The sequence below is a fragment of the Oncorhynchus kisutch genome, linkage group LG4 (assembly GCF_002021735.2).
Source record: "Oncorhynchus kisutch isolate 150728-3 linkage group LG4, Okis_V2, whole genome shotgun sequence".
Classification (NCBI taxonomy): domain Eukaryota; kingdom Metazoa; phylum Chordata; class Actinopteri; order Salmoniformes; family Salmonidae; genus Oncorhynchus; species Oncorhynchus kisutch.
Genome location: NC_034177.2, coordinates 25,581,559 through 25,598,701, shown reverse-complemented (window position 1 = coordinate 25,598,701; position 17,143 = coordinate 25,581,559). Strand labels below are relative to the sequence as shown.

General features: G+C 40.6%; 1 protein-coding gene across 3 annotated transcripts in view; it reads left to right on the top strand.

Annotated features, from left to right (window-relative positions):
- Positions 1-17,143, top strand: part of LOC109889307 (cadherin-13) — a 582,397-nt gene that overhangs the window by 228,394 nt on the left and 336,860 nt on the right. For all 3 annotated transcript variants that reach the window (XM_031822709.1, XM_031822708.1, XM_031822710.1), the window contains one exon: positions 1,840-1,953. In XM_031822709.1, coding sequence (XP_031678569.1) covers positions 1,840-1,953 — 114 coding nt within the window. The remainder of the gene's footprint in view (positions 1-1,839; positions 1,954-17,143) is intronic.

Sequence of the window (17,143 nt, the reverse complement as noted above, 5' to 3'; positions counted from 1 at the left end):
AAATATATCGCTTTCCTTTGAAGATCTTCATAGTTTTGCAATCCCAAATATCCCAGTTACACAATGAATGGTCGTTTTGTTCAATAAAGTCCTTCTTTATATCTCTAAAATGTATTTGGCACATTTGATTCAGAAAAACACCTGTTCCAACTCGCCCAACATGCCTATAAAGGAATCTAAAAAGTAACCTGTAAACTTGGTCCAAACATTTCAAACAACATTTCTAATCCAACCTCAGGTATCCTAATATGTAAATAATCAATCAAATTTAAGATGGAATAAACTGTTTCCTATACCGGAAAAAAAAACAACGAGGAGCGCGCATTCATTCATGCTGTCACGTTCTGACCTTTATTTCCTTTGTTTTGTATTTATTTAGTATGGTCAGGGCGTGAGTTGGGTGGGCAGTCTATGTTTGTTTTTCTATCATTTGGGTATTTCTATGTTTTGGCTTAGTATGGTTCTCAATCAGAGGCAGGTGTCATTAGTTGTCTCTGATTGAGAATCATACTTAGGTAGCCTGGGTTTCACTGTGTGTTTGTGGGTGATTGTTCCTGTCTTTGTGTTTTGCACCAGATGGGACTGTTTTAGGTTTTCTCACATTTGTTGTTTTTGTTAGTTATCTCATGTGTAGTTTCTTTATAAATTAAAAGAATATGAATAACCACCATGCTGCGCTTTGGTCCACCTCTCCTTCAGATGAAGAAAACCATTACACATGCTCACCAAAATACTAGAGTCCTCCTCTGTGACACTTAGAAAGAATACGACTACTTCTTCATTTAAAAAAAAAAACATTGAACAATTTTTAAAGACTGTTGACATCTAGTGGAAGCCATAGGAACTGCAATCTGGGACCGAATAATTTGGCTTTCCCATAGAAAAGCATTGGAAAGTCGAATGACCTCAAAAAATAATTTTCCTGGATGGATTGTCCTCGGGATTTCGCCTGCCAAATCAGTTCTGTTATACTCACAGACATTATTTTAACAGTTTTAGAAATGTTAGAGTGTTTTCTATCCAATACTACCATGCATATCCTAGCTTCTGGGCCTGAGTAACAGGCAGTTTACTTTGGGCACCTCAGTCATCCAACCTTCCGAATACTGAAGGAATGAAATTCCATAAATGAACTTTTAACAAGGCACACCTGTTAATTGAAATGTATTCCAGGTTACTGCCTCATGAAGCTGGTTGACAGAATGCCAATAGTGTACAAAGCTGTCATCAAGGCAAAGGCTGAATACTTTGAAGAATCTCAAATATAAAACATATTTTGATTTGTTTGACACTTTTTTAGTTACGACATGATTCCATATGTGTTACTTCATAATTGTGATGTCTTCGCTACTAGTCTACGATGTAGAGAATCCCTGGAATGAGTAGGTGTCCAAACTTTTGAGTGGTACAGTATATGTACGGTATAAGTGAATTAAAATGGGGTGACTATGTACAAAAAGCTCTGTAATATCTAAACGGTTCACCCAATATGCATTGAAATACTGTCAAATTAAAGCCGACAGTCTGAACTTTAACCTCATAGTCATTGTGTCATTTCATTGCTGGAGTATGGAGTCAAAACAACCAAAACTGTATGACTGTCCCAGTACTTTTAGAACTGACTGTATATATGCCATTTATCAGACGTTTTTACCCAAAGGGACTTACTAAAGTGAGTTCCTACATTTATATATGGGTGGCCCCAGCAGGGATTTAACCTATGATCCAGGCATTGCTAGCTCCATAGTCTACCAACTGAGCCACACAGGACCACATAGGTAATGTATAAACTATACAATATGTTGTTTTAATGCCAACCCTTCCTCTGTGTGTTCAAAGGAGATCCTTGGCCTTGGACAGATCCACCCCTACAGATCAAAGAGAGCCCTGTTCGCCCCCCGCATGCATGTCAGTGAGAACATGGAGCCCCCATTCCCGAAAGTCATTGGCACGGTAAGCCTCACCTGTCCGTCCCACCTCGGACACCTTCTGATACACTAATAGTTGGATTGTGGTGGGTTTACCACCATATTTAGTGTTATTCACAATCAAGCAATGTGGATATCCATATTCCAGTGAAAACATGCCTCTCCACTGTGAATAGTGGCGTGGGAATTTAATGCAGGGAAACTCAAATCCATTCTACCTAATCTCTACCAGCATGTTAAATGTGTAACCAGAGGAAGAAAAATGATAGACCAGCTTTGCTCCACAAACAGAGACGCGTACAAAGCTCTCCCTCACCCTCCATTTGGCAATTCTGACCGTGATTCTGTCTTCCTGATTCCTGCTTACAAGATAAACTAAAGCAGGAAGCACCAGTGACTCAGTCAATAAGAAAGTGGTCAGATGAAGCAGATGCTAAGCAACAGGACTGTTTTTCTAGCACAGACTGGAATATGTTCCGGGATTCTTCCGATGGCATTGAGGAGTACACCACATCAGTCACTGGCTTCATCAATAAGTGCATGGATGACGTCGTCCCCACAGTGACATTACGTACATACCCCAACCAGAAGCCATGGATAACAGGCAACATCTGCACTGAGCTAAAGTGTAGAGGTGCCGCTTTCAAGGAGCGGGACTCTAACCTGGAAGCTTATGAGAAATCCCGCTCTACCCTCCGACGAACCATCAAACAGGCTAAGCGTCAATACAGGAATAAGATTGAATCGTACTACACTGGCTCTGACTCTCGGCGGATGTGGCAGGGCTTGAAAACTATTACAGACTACAAAGGGAAGCACGGCCACGAGCTTCCCAGTGACACGAACAAACCTACCAGATGAGCTAAATTACTTCTATGCTTGCTTCGAGGCAAGCAACACTGAAGCATGCATAAGAGCACCAGCTGTTTTGGACGACTGTGTTATCATGCTCTCCATAGCCGTTGTGAGTAAGACCTTTAAACAGGTCAACATTCACAAAGCCACAGGGCCAGATGGATTACCAGGACGTGTTCTCTGAGCATGCGCTGACCAACTGGCAAGTGTCTTCACTGACATTTTCAACCTCTCCCTGACTGAGTCTGTAATACCAACATGTTTCAAGCAGACCACCATAGTCCCTGTGCCCAAGAACACTAAGGTAACCTCCCTAAAGGACTACTGACCCGTAACACTCATGTCTGTAGCCAATAAGTGCTTTGAAAGGCTGGTCATGGCTCACATCAACACCAATATCCCAGAAAAAAGCATGGTTGGTTAAGGGCTTGTAAGTAAGCATTTCACTACGCATGTGACAAATACAATTTGATTTGATTTGAATAACAAGAATAATTAGCATTTAAGCAGAATAAACAATTACCCCTCACAAATAAAACTGTGTGTGTTTGAATTGGATATTTTAGTCCTATTTTTCTTTCTCAAAACTACCCAATCCGTTTTGGATGACAGTCAAAACAAATATACTTGATGTATTCCTTTTTAATAAAAAGGCTAGATCCTTGACATCCTTCTATGGTTATGTTTCCAAGGGTTGATAAAAAACATGAACATGTGAACATTTAGTCAGTACCATGCTCAAGTGCTTTGATTGATTTTTCGAAATACATTGGTGGCTAGGTCATTTGATCAGAGTTGTTTGGCGTTAATGTGTGTACAAGTAATTCAGCTTAGATGAGATAGATGGAGGGCCCATTTTACTGCTGTTCCATTTAGGAACTCAGACGTACATGTTCAAGCCTACAGACCATCCGTAAAAACAGGAATAGATGTAATATGTTTATGTGGAACAGCTATTGGACTTTTACAGAGGTTATACCTACCATAATTGAGTCCTCACAGCCTCATTTGCAGAAGGAACAGTAAGACATGAAGCAATGTATTTTCAGGACAGTGTGTGTGTGTGTGTGTGTGTGTGTGTGTGTGTGTGTGTGTGTGTGTGTGTGTGTGTGTGTGTGTGTGTGTGTGTGTGTGTGTGTGTGTGTGTGTGTGTGTGTGTGTGTATGTGCGTATATCTGTGTAACGTATGTGTGTGTTTGTGTCTGTGCGTTCTGCAACCACTTCTCAGAACACCCAGAAAGAGAGTCTGAAAATGAAACCTTAAAAGAGAGACATCACAAAGCTGAGCCCTGCACATAATAGATAATTGCAGACTGGAGAGTTCTTCTGAAGCTAAGTTCTCTCTATTCCCCCTCTGTCCTGTGGTATCTGGGGAACTTTGGGTCCCTGGGGGGTCTGTGGAGGAAACATAGTATAGCCTTCCTCCCTCCCCCTGTGGCTCTCAGTGGTGGGTAAGCACCAAGGCAAAGTGTCATGCCCCCAATGTGAGAGAAAGAGACAGGGAGCGTGAGGGAGATCTACAGTCAGCAGATTAGATTGGTTTACAGGAGTTCTATAGGTGTTATGGACAAACTGTTAAATTAGTTGAAAAGAAAACATACAGCTTGGAATTGTTTTCTTCAGGCACTGATTACATACTGTAGATACAGACACACCGTATCCTTTATTTTCTGTCCATACAAGATTCATTTCAGTGTTACAAGGATCATGTAATATACTGTATGTCATGCATCAGTGATGTGCCTCCACTGATGGCAGAACGAGACGAGGGTTGACATGCTCCTGATTTGGAGTAGTCATCGCTCCATAGAGAGATTATGTTACAATCTTATGAAGAAGCTCAGTAAGATTGTGCTGGGAATGTTTCCACTACCAAGCCTTTCTCTATCTCGCTCTCTCTCCCTCTTTCCCTGCGCTCACCTTCTCACCATAGTTATGCTATTTTATCTGATGGCAGCTATACATCGGAGAACAGGCACTATTTATTTTCAAAATGGATACAGCTTCTCCTCCTTATCCTTCTCACCACCATCATGGTAGCCATTGATTTCCCATGTGTTGCCCCTATGAGGCAATAAGGCAATCAAATAGACAAAACGTCAGTATAGAGACAAAGTGGAGTCGCAATTCAACGGTTCAGACATGTGATGTACAGTGGGGAGAACAAATATTTGATACACTGCCGATTTTGCAGGTTTTCCTATTTACAAAGCATGTAGAAGTCTGTAATTTTATCATAGGTACACTTCAACTGTGAGAGACGGAATCTAAAACAAAAATCCAGAAAATCAGATGATTTTTAAGTAATTAATTTGCATTTTATTGCATGACATAAGTATTTGATACATCAGAAAAGCAGAACTTAATATTTGGTACAGAAACCTTCATTTGCAATTACAGAGATCATACGTTTCCTGTAGTTCTTGACCAGGTTTGCACACACTGCAGCAGGGATTTTGGCCCACTCCTCCATACAGACCTTCTCCAGATCCTTCAGGTTTCGGGGCTGTCGCTGGGAAAAACGGACTTTCAGCTCACTCCAAAGATTTTCTATTGGGTTTAGGTCTGGAGACTCCAGGACCTTGAGATGCTTCTTACGGAGCCACTCCTTAGTTGCCCTGGCTGTGTGTTTCGGGTCGTTGTCATGCTGGAAGACCCAGCCACGACCCATCTTCAATGCTCTTACTGAGGGAAGGAGGTTCTTGTTCAAGATCTCGCGATACATGGCCCCATCCATCCTCCCCTCAATACGGTGCAGTCGTCCTGTCCCCTTTGCAGAAAAGCATCCCCAAAGAATGATGTTTCCACCTCCATGCTTCACGTTTGGGATGGTGTTCTTGTGGGTTGCACCCATCCTTCTTCTTCCTCCAAACACGGCGAGTGGAGTTTAGACCAAAAAGCTCTATTTTTTGTCTCATCAGACCACATGACCTTCTCCCATTCCTCCTCTGGATCATCCAGATGGTCATTGGCAAACTTCAGACGGGCCTGGACATGCGCTGGCTTGAGCAGGGGGACCTTGCGTGCGCTGTAGGATTTTAATCCATGACGGCGTAGTGTGTTACTAATGGTTTTCTTTGAGACTGTGGTCCCAGCTCTCTTCAGGTCATTGACCAGGTCCTGCCGTCTAGTTCTGGACTGATCCCTCACCTTCCTCATGATCATTGATGCCCCACGAGGTGAGCTCTTGCATGGAGCCCCAGACCGAGGGTGATTGACCGTCATCTTGAACTTCTTCCATTTTCTAATAATTGCGCCAACAGTTGTTGCCTTCTCACCAAGCTGCTTTCCTATTGTTCTGTAGCCCATCCCAGCCTTGTGCAGGTCTACAATTTCATCCCTGATGTTCTTACACAGCTCTCTCGTCTTGGCCATTGTGGAGAGGTTGGAGTCTGTTTGATTGAGTGTGTGGACAGGTGTCTTTTATACAGGTAACGAGTTCAAACAGGTGCAGTTAATACAGGTAATGAGTGGAGAACATGAGGGCTTCTTAAAGAAAAATTAACAGGTCTGTGAGAGCCAGAATTCTTATTGGTTGGTAGGTGATCAAATACGTATGTCATGCAATAAAATGCAAATTAATTACTTAAAAATCATACAATGTGATTTTCTGGATTTTTGTTTTAGATTCCGTCTCTCACAGTTGAAGTGTACCTATGATAAAAATTACAGACCTCTACATGCTTTGTATGTAGAAAAGCCTGCAAAATTGGCAGTGTATCAAATACTTGTTCTCCCCACTGTATGTGGCAGGGTCTATAGACAATCACGAACTACAAAGGGGAAACCAGGCACATCACAGATACCGTTGTCTTGATTCCGGACAGCAAAACAGCTTCTTCACACGCTTTGAGGATAACACAGTGCCACCGATGCGGCCCACTACCAAGGACTGTGGGCTCTCCTTCTCCGTGGCTGATGTGTGTAAGACATTTTAAGCGTGTTAACCCTCGTAAGGCTGCCAGCCCAGATGGCATCCCTAGTCGCATCCTCAGAGTATGCGCAGACCATTTGGCTGGTGTGTTTACGGACATATTCAATCTCTCCGTATCCCAGTCTGCTGTCCCCACTTGCTTCAAGAACTCCAAAATTGCAAAGTTAACTGAACTAAATTTCTATCGCCGCGTAGCACTCACTTCTGTCATCATGAAGTGATATTGAGAGACTAGTTAAGGATCAGATCACCTCTACCTTACCTAACACTGTAGACACACTTTAATTTGCTTACCGCCCCAATATATCTACAGACGATGCAATCGCCATCGCACTGCGCACTGCCTTATCGCATCTGGACAAGAGGAATACCTACTGTTGAAGTCAGAAATTTACATGCACCTAGGTTGCAGTCATTAAACCTTGTTTTTCAACCACTGTTAAAACCTCTTAAGCTTAGGCGTACTTTTTCGAAAATGCTGTTAAAATTCGCGCAACATTTCAACGTCCTGCTACTCATGCCAGGAATATAGTATATGCATATGATTAGTATGTGTGCATAGAAAACACTCTGAAGTTTATAAAACTGGTTAAATCACGGCTGTGACTATAACAGAACGTGTGTTTCGTGGAAAAACCCAAGGAAAACTGATCACCAAAAAGGAAAAAAAATCAATGCGCCAGTTCCCTGTATTGTCTATGGCAAAGCAAAATAGATGGCTCCCAGTTTACAAGTCCTACAGCTTCCACACGATGTCGCCAGTCTTGGCAATTGCCTTGAGTTTGTTCCTTGGTGAAATGAAGAAGAGGCACCCCATGTCATCCGGTCCACGACAGGATGTTTTGGAGGAGACATTTTCGACCATCATTTGAAGACGTGGAGCTATTGAATACACATCGCCCCGTGATCAATTTGATAGATTATTAACGTTTACTAATACCTAAAGTAGGATTACAAAAGTAGTTTGAAGTGTTTTGTCAAAGTTTATAGGCAACTTTTTTAATTTAAAAAAATGACGTTGCATTTTGAAACAGTGTTTTTTCCTGGATCACACAATCTTCATAAATGGACATTTTGGGTATACATGGACCGATTTAATCGAAAAAAAAGACCCAATAGTGATGTTTATGGGACATATAGGAGTGCCAGCAAAGAAGCTCGTCAAAGGTAATGAATGTTTTATATTTTATTTCTGCGTTTTGTGTAGCGCCGGCTAAGCTAATTATTTTGTTTACGTCCCCTTTGGGTATTTCGGGGTGTTGCATGCTATCAGATAATAGCTTCTCATGCTTTCGGCGAAAAATATTTTAAAAATCTGACTTGTTGGCTAGATTCACAACGAGTGTAGCTTTAATTGAGTACCTTGCATGTGTGTTTTAATGAAAGTTTGAGTTTTAACGAGTGCTATTAGCATTTGGCGTGGCGCATTTGCATTTCCTGATGGCTAGGTGTGATGCCTGCGTGTCGGGTGGCGCTAAGAGGTTTTAGCAAACTATAGTTTTGGCAAGTCGGTTAGGACATCTACTTTGTGCATGACACAAGAATTTTTCCAACAATTGTTTACAGTCAGATTATTTAACTTATAACTCACTGGATCACAATTCCAGAGGGTCAGAAGTTTACATACACTAAGTTGACTGTGCCTTTAAACTGCAGAAAATTATGTCATGGCTTTAGAATCTTCTGATAGGCAAATTGACATAATTTGAGTCAATTGTTGGTGTACCTGTGGATGTATTTCAAAGCTTACCTTCAAACTCAGTGAATTTTTGCTTGACATCATGGGAAAATCAAAGTAAATCAGCCAAGACCACAGAAAAATTATTGTAGACCTCCACAGGTCTGGTTCATCCTTGGGAGCAATTTCCAAATGCCTGAATGGGAAATCCAAATGTTCATCTGTACAAACAAGAGTATGCCAGTATAAACACCATGCGACCACACAGTCGTCATACCGCTCAGGAAGGAGACACGTTCTGTCTCCTAGAGATGAACGTGCTTTGGTGCAAAAATGCAAATCAATCACAGAACAACAGCAAAGGACCTTGTGAAGATGCTGGAGGAAATAGGTACAAAAGTACCTATATCCACAGTAAAAACAAGTCCTATATCGATATAACCTGAAAGGCCGTTCAGCAAGGAAGAAGCCACTGCTCCAAAACCACCATAAAAAAGCCAGACTACGGTTTGCAACTGCACATGGGGACAATGATTGTATTTTTTGGGAGAAATGTCCTCTGGTCTGATGAAAGAAAAATAGAACTGTTTGGCCATAATGACCATCGTTATGTTTGGAGGACAAAGGTGTATGCTTGCAAGCCGAAGAACACCATCCCAACCGTGAATTACGGGGGTGGCAGCATCATGTTGTTGGGGTGTCAGCATCATGTTGTGGGGGTGCTTTTCTGCAGGAGGGACTGGTTCACTTCACAAAATAGATGGCATCACGAGGTAGGAAAAGTACATGCATTTTTTGAAGCAACATCTCAAGGCATCAGTCAGGAAGTTAAAGCTTGGTCGCAAAATGGGTCTTCCAAATGGACAATGACCCCAAGCATACGTCCAAAGTTGTGGAAAACAAAGTTTAGGTATTTGAGTGGCCATCACAAAGCCCTGACCTCAATCCTATTGAAAATGTGTGGGCAGAATGAAAAAGCGTGTGTGAGCAAGGAAGCCTACAAACCTGACTCAGTTACACCAGCTCTGCCAGGAGTAATGGACCAAAATTCACCCAACTTATTGTGGGAAGCTTGTGGAAGGATACCCGAAACGTTTGACCCAAGTTAAACAATTTCAAGGCAATGCTACCGCATACTAATTGAGTGTATGTGAACTTCTGACCCACTGGGAATGTGATGAAAGAAAGAAGAGCTGAAATAAATCATTCTCTCTACTATTATTCTGACATTTCACATTCTTAAAATAAAGTGGTGATCCTAACTGACCAAAGACAGGGGATTTGAAGCCTATGGGTTCGTAGATTCAACCGCGCAGCACACACACCAAGTGATTATTAATGGACTGCTAAAATGTATATTTATTTTCTTGCTTTGTTTGCTCTTTTCCATATTATGTCTATCTCTGATAAGATACCCAGGAAAGGGCTGAAAATAGCCCATATTTATATATGTAATAACTTGCTAACATCCGATAACATTCATATATAAGCCATTTGTGAGACTCACTTAGATCATTAATTTGATGATACAGCAGTAGAAGTACAAAGATACAACATCTATAGAAGAGACAGAAATGCTTATGGGGGAGGTGTTGCTGTATATACTCAGAGCCATATCCCTGTAATGCTTAGAGAAGATTAGTGTTATTGACGTGTTGTGGTTGCAGGTTGACTTGGCACATCGAAAGCCTTTTCTTTAGGGGAGTATCTAAATAATATGTGTGAATTTCTTGATGGTGTATGTAAACAGAGAGGTCTACTTTCTTGGGGACTTGAATATTGACTGGTTTTCATCAAAACAGTCCGCTCATGAGGAAGCTTCTCACTGTAACCAGTGCCTGTAATCATGTTCATGTTATTAATATATATATTTTTTTTTATTTCACCTTTATTTAACCAGGTAGGCTAGTTGAGAACAAGTTCTCATCTGCGACCTGGCCAAGATAAAGCATAGCAGTGTGAACAGACAACACAGAGTTACACATGGAGTAAACAATTAACAAGTCAATAACACAGTAGAAAAAAAAGAGAGTCTATATACATTGTGTGCAAAAGGCATGAGGAGGTAGGCGAATAATTACAATTTTGCAGATTAACACTGGAGTGATAAATGATCAGATGGTCATGTACAGGTAGAGATATTGGTGTGCAAAAGAACACAAAAGTAAATAAATAAAAACAGTATGGGGAGGAGGTAGGTAAAAATGGGTGGGCTATTTACCGATAGACTATAAACCTACCAGGTTGTTTACAAACACTACAGGAACAAGTTCATCCACATGATTCAATCACATTTTTACTAAAACTTCAGAAATTTGTTCTAAAGCTATATCCGTACCTATTGTATGCAGTGATCACAATATAGTGGCTATATCCAGGAAAGTTCCAAAAGCTGGGCTTAAAATATTGTGTAAGAGATCATACAAAATATTTTGCTGTGATGTATGTGGATGATGTTAAAAATATTTGTTGGACTGATTAATAAGGAGCATCCAGATGCGGCACTTCGTTAATTTATGAAATTGCTTCTTCTAATTATTGAACAACATGCACCTGTTAAGAAACTGATTGTTAGAACTGTTAAATTTCATGGATTAATGAGGAATTAAAAAACTGTATGGTCGAAAGAGATGGAGCAAAAGGAGTGGCTAATAGGTCTGGCTACACATCTGACTGATTGACTTACTGCAAATTGAGAAATTATGTGACTAAACTCAACAAAAAGAAGAATACACTCTATTATGAAGCCAAGATCAATGATATAATGAATGATGGAGAAAAAAACTTGGAGTACTTTAAATGAAATTCTGGGCAGAAAGACATTCAACTCCATCTTTCATTGAATCAGATGGCTTGTTCATCACAAAACCATTTGATATTGCTAATTATTTGAATGATTACTTTATTGGCAAAGTGGGCAAGGAAATGCCAACATCAAACAGTTAGCCATCGTATTCATGCAACAAACAAAAAAATGAAAGAAAAACATTGCAAGTTTCAGTTTTGCGTCGGAGAGGTGGATTTTATTTTGTTATCGATCAATAATGACAAACCTCCTGGCATGACAAATTTGATGGAAAGCTACTGAAGATGGTCGTTGACTTTATAGCCCCTCCTGTCTGTTATATCTTTAACTGAGCCTAGAGGAAAGTATTTGTCCACAGGCCTGGAGGGAAGCAAAAGTAATTCTGCTGCCCAAGAGTAATAAAGAGGACTTTACTGGTTCTAAAAGCAGACCTATAAGCTTCCTGCCAGCACTTAGCATTTTTTTGTTATTGACCAAATACAATGCTATTTCCATGTAAACAAATTAACAACATACTTTCAGCATGCTTATAGAGAAGGGCACTCAACATGTACTGCACAGACACAAATGACAAATGACTAATGTTTTGCGGGTACTATTTAATGAAGCTGACATTTGAGGACTTGTGAGGAGTCTGTTTCTCAAACTAGGCACTCTAATGTACTTGTCCTCTTGCTCAGTTGTGCACCGGGGCATCCCACTCCTCTATCTATTCTGGTTAGTGCCAGTTTGAGCTGTTCTGTGAAGGGAGTAGTACACAGCGTTGTACCAGATCTTCAGTTTCTTGGCAATTTCTCACATGGAATAGCCTTCGTTTCTCAGAACAACATCAGACTGACGAGTTTCAGAAGAAAGTCCTTTGTTTCTGACCATTTTAAGCCTGTAATCGAACACACAAATGCTGATTCTCCAGATACTCAAAAGATGGATAGTTGTATTGCTTCTTTAATCAGAACAACAGATTTCAGCTGTTAACATATTTGCAAAAAGGTTTTCTAATAATCAATTAGCCTTTTAAAATGATAAACTTGGATTAGCTAACACAACGTGCCGTTGAAAGATGGATAGTTGTATTGCTTCTTTAATCAGAACAACAGATTTCAGCTGTTAACATATTTGCAAAAAGGTTTTCTAATAATCAATTAGCCTTTTAAAATGATAAACTTGGATTAGCTAACACAACGTGCCGTTGAAACACAGGAGCGATGGTTGCTGATAATGGGCCTCTGTACGCCTATGTAGATATTCCATAAAACATCAGCTGTTTCCAGCTACAATAGTCATTTACAACATTAATCATTTCTACACTGTTTTTCTGATCAATTTGATGTTATTTTAATTATTTTTTTGTTTTCAAAAACAAGGACATTTCTATGTGACCCCAGACTTTTGAATGGTTTTGTATATGGTATGGCTTTTCAACCTCTGCCTTATCGTGGATTCAGAGCTATTTAATAGAACTCAAAGGGTTTTATTTAATTGAAGATTCTTTAATGGCAAACATGTAAAGTGTGGTGTACCGCAGGGCAGCTCTTTCGGCACTCTTTTCTATTTTTTACCAATGACCTGCCACGGACATTAAACCGATCGTGTGTGTTCATTTATGCTGATGATTCAACAATATATGCATTAGCAACCACAGCTAATAAAGTCACTGAATACCTTAACAAATAGTTGCAGTCTGTTTTGGAATGGGTGGCCAGTAATAAACTGGTCCTGAACATCTCTAAAACTAAGAGCAGTGTATTTGGTACAAATCATTCCCTAAGTTCTAGACCTGCTGAATCTGGTACTGAATGGAGTGGCTGTTCAACAAGTTGAGGAGACTAAATTACAAGGCGTTACCTTAGATTGTAAACTGTCATGGTCAAAACATAGATTCAAATGTTGTAAAGATGGGGAGCAGCATGTCTGCAAGACCTGCAGGCTATAGTTTTGTCTTATCTTGATTATTGTCCAGTCGTGTGGTCGAGTGCAGCAAGGAACGACCTGGTTAAGCTGCAGCTGGCCCAGAACAGAGCGGCACGTCTTGCTCTTTATTGTAATCAGAGCGCTGATATAAATACTATGCATGCCAGTCTCTCTTGGTTAAGAGTTAAGTCACTTCTTCTTTTTATATGAAACATTGTGTTGAAAATCCCAACTTGTTTGCATCGTCAACTTACACAAAGCTCTGACACACACACTTACCCCACATGACACACACACTTACCCCACATGCCACCAGGGGTCTTTTCACAGGCACCAAGAAAGCATATGGTAATATATGAAACCATTATTGCATGGAACTCCGATCCATCTCATATTGCTAAAAAAAACTGATAAAGCAACACCTCACGGCACAACATCTCAGCCTTATTTGACCTAGATAGTTTGTGTGTATTGCAGCATTGATATGTAGGCTACGTGTGCCTTTTGTAAAAAATAAATAATGTACTGTATGTAGTTCTGTCCTTGAGCTGTTCTGTATTAATGTTCTGTATTGTGTCACGTTTTATGTTTTGTGTGGACCCCAGGAAGTGTAGCTGCTGTTTTTGCTACAGCTTATAGGGATCCTAATAAAATATCAAAATAATAATACCAGTATCCTGCTCTAACTCAGCAAAATAATAGAGGAGCACTTTGTTCATTCTTAATACACACTCTCTGTATCTTTCGGTCTCTCTCTCCATTTCTCTCTCTTTCGCTTTCTCTTTCTTTCTAGGAGTGTAGTTAGCTACCATTTATTAGAACTATTGTTAGCTACCATTTATTAGAACTATTCCAGAGCAGAACAGGAAGTGGTTGTCCAGGCGGTTTGCTCAGTCCCCCGGCTTGGTGCCTGGGGCCTTGTTCGTTTAGTCTAATTGATTGTGTTAATTGTGATAGGATGACTGTAGGGGAGGAATCCCATCCTTCCTTCCCTCCTGTTTTTATACATGTTAATCATCACTATTATGGTGAAAAGTGCCAATGTTAGGCTAAACAGTCTCACACAGCCTCTAATACAGATCCCCAGATGAATCAAAGTGACGTGAAATCCATTTTGATGAGATGAGCTTGAAGAAGGGGGAAAGCAATAAAGAGCAGATTTACCTGGCTTGCACTCCCAGTAAGACATTGGCCTTGTGGTGGCTTATGGGAGATGTAATATATATGAGTACTCACCTTGCACTTTATAGCATAGCAAAGGTGTTATCGCTCTGACCACTGTCGTGTCTACTATCATTAAATGTGAAGACTGTTATTTTATCAAATCAATTCTGTATGTGAAATTATTAGTACGTGATTAAACTAATCATGTAAACTTAATTAACTAGGAAGTCAGGGCACCACGGAAAATGTTGATTTACATAGCTATAATCTTCCGAATATAACTTCAGATATTTTAATATCTGATCGATTAGTCACTCATTAATGTATTATTATTACCTTGTTCCAAACGTCGTAAAATTATTGGTTATCTGCACAAACCCTAGCATACATTATGAATCAGCAATATACAAATTGGCTTCATTATTTATTTACTAACTAATCAAATCACAGAAATACATAAACAGTAAAGATTACACATTAGGTTGCTAACAATGATACAAAGAAAAAGTCCCTAGTGGGCAAAGCCGATATGACGGCTTGGTAGACAAAAGAAAAGAGGTGTGCAGTTCAAGAGCGGGAAACTCATTGAGGATTACTACACTCCTAGAAATTGCTACTACTTTACATGAACAACCGCTTGTTTAAAAATAAATTGCAATTTATATTTCCGACCGTTAGTTGTTGTTATCTTCTCTGTTGGAATCTGGTCTGTCTGCTGGAGAGAGTCAACAGAGTCTCTCTGGTTGTGTTTCCCCGAAGATCAAAGTATTTTGTGGTTATTAGAATGGATACTTTAGAGTACCATTCAGAAACGTTCTCATAGAATATGTTCTTCGGTTGTTGTCATTATTCTTGTCCTAGGTTTACCTAATATCTAGCTGAAGACTAGTAATTATACGTCTAAGAGTTGCTCTTATTCTGTAGGGATCGATAGTCTCAGAGTTGAACCATTTCCAGCCGTGTAGCCAATGCTCCACGTGGTATGGTCTTGTCCTTTGGTAGAGTTGTAGTTTAAACCCCTTCACACACCAGTGTCACTCGGCATGTTTTGTTCTTAGAAATTCAACCATTTTCAACCTTAGCTTACACCGGGGTTTGCTTGGTCTGGTGTGAATTTCATCAGGAGTGGGTTTTATGTGTTTCAGTAGAAAAGGGAGGTCCATGACGCCAACGTAATGTCTATGCTCATGTGGGCGTGGCCACTGACAATCTTTATATGAAAGTCCATACACTCATTTAGAATGTTATGTTAACGTCACATTACATCTTTTCACTAATAGTTTCACGTTTAATCACATACGTTTCACAATATTTAGATGTAAACCAAACCTGACTGCTGGGAAATGTACACTTCAGGAGATACAGTTATGTGTGTTTCCTGTCCTTCATGAGATCACCAAATGAAACACACTCGTCACACCTGTTCACGGACCCTTCCCACATTCTCAAAAGTAGAGGTATTGTTTAATTTTGGGGATTTAGGAGTTTGGCCAAGTGAAGTCCTTTGTTCTCTCTCTGCCAGTTTCCTAGTTAACTCTATTAATGGTTAAATTGAAACTTTGAGTTCACAGTAATGCATTCAGAGAAACATCTCAATCAGAACGGTATGATTATTTGTGATATTGAGAAAAGACTGAGCAAACTAGTGAAAGATAGAAGGAACTGGAAGAAAATGAAGGAAGCTGGTCAGGATGGTGAGGAATGATAGAAATGTATAGGGCACAGGGCAAGACCCAGATGCAGACACGAGAGGCAGATGGTTCGAGTCTGTGATATTGATTAGTATCCAAGGGGCAGGCAAGAAAATGGTTGTGGACAGGCAAAGGGTCATAACAAGGTCAGAGTCCAGGAGGTACAGAGTAGCAGGCAGGCTTGAGGTCAGGGCCGGCAGTATGATCAGGCAGGCAGGATCAGAGTCAAGGCAGGCAAGGGTCTGCGAGGGTCTGCGAAACTGTGAGGACTAGCAAAACAGAGAAAAGGAAAAAGCAGGCGCACGGAGTAACACGCTGGTTGACTTGACAAAACAAGACAAACTGGCACAGACAGACAGAAAACACAGGTATAAATACACAGGGGATAATGGGGAAGATGGGTGACACTTGGAGGGGGTGGAGACAAGCACAGGGACAGGTGAAACAGATCAGGGTGTGACAGAAATTTACAAATTAAAGCCTCCAGTTTTATTTAACATACATAGAGTTCTTCTCTTGTGAATGCTCTGATGGTTACCTTGCAGGGAGAGCAGTAGGACTTTCACTATCAGAGACTACAGTATATGCTGTTGGAGGGCAGTGCAGAACACAGCTTAATTAAGACTGAGTGGATCAGCCTGTGTCTTCATAGAAATAACTTCACTGAATTTACTGAAGCTTACAGTACCTTTAACTTTCTTTGCGCAAAGAGTTAACACTGTCTTTTGTCACATTTTCATCTTAGCCTGAAAGTTCCTCACCTCCACCTCCACCTTGGCTGATTTCCTTTAACGAGGACTTAACAGCCAATCAGAGACACTAATTGTACCATTGTTTCCCCACTGATGTGAGCGGATGGACATTGTGCAACGAGTACGAGGCTCATCACCACCTCAAAGGCCAGGGGGGACCAGGAGGCCCAGGGACCAGGGGCCCCTCCAGATACTTCCTGCTAATTACCAGCAGAGTGGGTAGACAATCAGGCTGTTCTTAGCCTCTGATTGCTATTATCAGCTGCTGCTTTTACTTTGTTCGAATATCTGAAGCACCGCAGAAGATCTCTCCACCTGCCTGCCAGTGATGACCCTATTATGCAACTAGAGAGATACTCCTTGTGTGGCTCCTGTTCTGTTCTGAATATATTCCATAGCTGTGAAGAGCTCCTTGGGAACATCT